The 2698-nt window shown below is 47.9% G+C and overlaps 1 protein-coding gene across 1 annotated transcript; it reads right to left on the minus strand.

Annotated features, from left to right (window-relative positions):
- Nucleotides 1-266: 266 nt before the first annotated feature.
- Nucleotides 267-2268, minus strand: LOC142070900 (uncharacterized). Its single transcript, XM_075124826.1, has 2 exons — nucleotides 1214-2268; nucleotides 267-825 (listed from the first exon to the last, which is right to left on the minus strand). The coding sequence occupies exons 1-2, from the start codon at nucleotides 1791-1793 to the stop codon at nucleotides 284-286; spliced, it is 1122 nt and encodes a 373-aa protein (XP_074980927.1). The 5' UTR covers nucleotides 1794-2268; the 3' UTR covers nucleotides 267-283.
- Between the last annotated feature and the right edge of the window lie 430 nt (nucleotides 2269-2698).

Consider the following 2698-nt stretch of genomic DNA (forward strand, 5'->3'; position numbering starts at 1 on the left):
ACTGGCCAGGCTACGGTGTAAAAGTTCTGTTTGTTTCTCCTTGATGAACCCCCCCGCCCCTTGGTTCACTCTACTTCCCTGTAAGCTAACCACCCTCCCCTCCTCCCTTTAATCATTGCTTGCAGAGCCAATAAAGTCATTGCTGCTTCACAGTCATGCATTCGTTATTCATTCATCACACAAATAGGGGGATGACTACCAAGGTATCCCAGGAGGGGTGGTGGAGGAGGGAAGGAAAATGCCACACAGCACTTTAAGCACAGCACTTTAAAAGTTTACAACTTTAAAATTTATTGAATGACAGCCTTCTTTTTTTTGGGCAATCCTCTGTGGGGGAGTGGCTGGTTGGCCGGAGGCCTCCCCACCGTGTTCTTGGGCGTCTGGGTGTGGAGGCTATGGAACTTGGGGAGGAGGGCGGTTGGTTACAGAGGGGCTGCAGTGGCAGTCTGTGCTCCAGCTGCCTTTGCTGCAGCTCAACCATACACTGGAGCATACTGGTTTGGTCCTGCAGCAGCCTCAGCATTGAATCCTGCCTCCTCTCATCACGCTGCCGCCACCTTTGAGCTTCAGCCCTGTCTTCAGCCCGCCACTTACTCTCTTCAGCCCGCCACTTACTCTCTTCAGCCCTCCACCTCTCCTCCCGGTCATTTTGTGCTTTCCTGCACTCTGACATTATTTGCCTCCACGCATTCGTCTGTGCTCTGTCAGTGTGGGAGGACAGCATGAGCTCGGAGAACATTTCATCGCGAGTGCGTTTTTTTTTCTTTCTAAGCTTCACTAGCCTCTGGGAAGGAGAAGATCCTGTGATCATTGAAACACATGCAGCTGGTGGAGAAAAAAAAAGGGACAGCGGTATTTAAAAAGACACATTTTATAAAACAGTGGCTACACTCTTTCAGGGTAAACCTTGAAAGTTAACATTACATACATAGCACATGTGCTTTCGTTACAAGGTCGCATTTTGCCTCCTCCCACCGCGTGAACGGATTTTGGTTGAATGCCAGCAAACATACACTGCAATGCTTTGTTCTACAGTGATTCCCCAGTACATGTTGCTGGCCTGGAGTGGTAAAGTGTCCTACCATGAAGGACGAAATAAGGCTGCCCTCCCCAGAAACCTTTTGCAAAGGCAGAACCGCAAATGCCAGGGCAAAGTAATCCTTTCACATGCTTGCTTTTAAACCATGTATAGCATTTTAAAAGGTACACTCACCAGAGGTCCCTTCTCCGCCTGCTGAGTCCAGGAGGCAGCCTTGGGTGGGTTCGGGGGGTACTGGCTCCAGGTCTAGGGTGAGAAACAGTTCCTGGCTGTCGGGAAAACCGGTTTCTCCGCTTGCTTGCTGTGAGCTATCTACAACCTCCTCCTCATCATCTTCTTCGTCCCCAAAACCTACTTCTGTATTGCCTCCATCTCCATTGAAGGAGTCAAACAACACGGCTGGGGTAGTGGTGGCTGAACCCCCTAAAATGGCATGCAGCTCATCATAGAAGCGGCATGTTTGGGGCTCTGACCCAGAGCGGCCGTTCGCCTCTCTGGTTTTCTGGTAGGCTTGCCTCAGCTCCTTCAGTTTCACGCGGCACTGCTTCGGGTCCCTGTTATGGCCTCTGTCCTTCATGCCCTGGGAGATTTTCAGAAAGGTTTTGGCATTTCGAAAACTGGAACGGAGTTCTGATAGCACGGATTCCTCTCCCCAAACAGCGATCAGATCCCGTACCTCCCGTTCAGTCCATGCTGGAGCTCTTTTGCGATTCTGGGACTCCATCATGGTCACCTCTGCTGATGAGCTCTGCATGGTCACCTGCAGCTTGCCACGCTGGCCAAACAGGAAATGAGATTCAAAAGTTCGCGGTTCTTTTCCTGTCTACCTGGCCAGTGCATCTGAGTTGAGAGCGCTGTCCAGAGCGGTCAGAATGGAGCACTCTGGGATAGCTCCCGGAGGCCAATACCATCGAATTGTGTCCACAGTACCCCAAATTCGAGCCGGCAACGTCGATTTAAGCGCTAATCCACTTGTCAGGGGTGGAGTAAGGAAATCGATTTTAAGAGCCCTTTAAGTCGAAATAAAGGGCTTCATTGTGTGGACGGGTGCAGGTTTAAATCGATTTAACGCTGCTAAATTCGATCTAAAGTCCTAGTGTAGACCAGGGCTATATGCCTGGCATAGTAACATGGCACCTTCCTCAAAGACCAGAAATTCAGTGACCTCACATTGCAAACAAGCAATTGTTGAAGTAAACTGAGTCTCTTAACTTGTCTTTATTAAGGCCATAGTCAATCAGAAGTAACTGACCCTTGTGGGTAGGACGTTAATTATGCTTTTGTGTTTCAGAGAGTGTAGAACTATAAACAAACAGACTGTTAGTCACATGCCAAAAGTTCCACCAACTGTTTTACAATTGCTGGAAAATATGCACATCCCAACTTATGTTAAATATGTAGGGTCATAGTGAGCTCAATCCTGCAAGGTTATGAGCACAGCACCCCCAACTCTTACTGGGAATTAAAGGCCCTCCTATTGAATTTATGTTTGCCTGACTATTTTCAGGTTTTGTATAGTCCTCATGCCTGTAACATATAGGTCCTTCCTATGTAAATATTTTAAGAGGCTAGAATTATTCTGTAATGGAAGAAACTTTGATTGCTAACATCCAGTTACAAAATCACTTATGTCTATTTAGACATGGCACCAAGTAAAGT

This window comes from Caretta caretta, chromosome 1 (genome assembly GCF_965140235.1).
Source record: "Caretta caretta isolate rCarCar2 chromosome 1, rCarCar1.hap1, whole genome shotgun sequence".
In the NCBI taxonomy this organism is placed as follows: domain Eukaryota; kingdom Metazoa; phylum Chordata; order Testudines; family Cheloniidae; genus Caretta; species Caretta caretta.

Bases quoted from the DNA above. Each gene is read 5' to 3' on its own strand.
- LOC142070900 (XM_075124826.1), bottom strand. From the start codon at position 1,793: ATGCAGAGCTCATCAGCAGAGGTGACCATGATGGAGTCCCAGAATCGC. The intron at 826-1,213 runs GTGAGTGTACCT...TTTCTCCACCAG, and splicing joins AGGCGGAGAAGGGACCTCTG to CTGCATGTGTTTCAATGATC.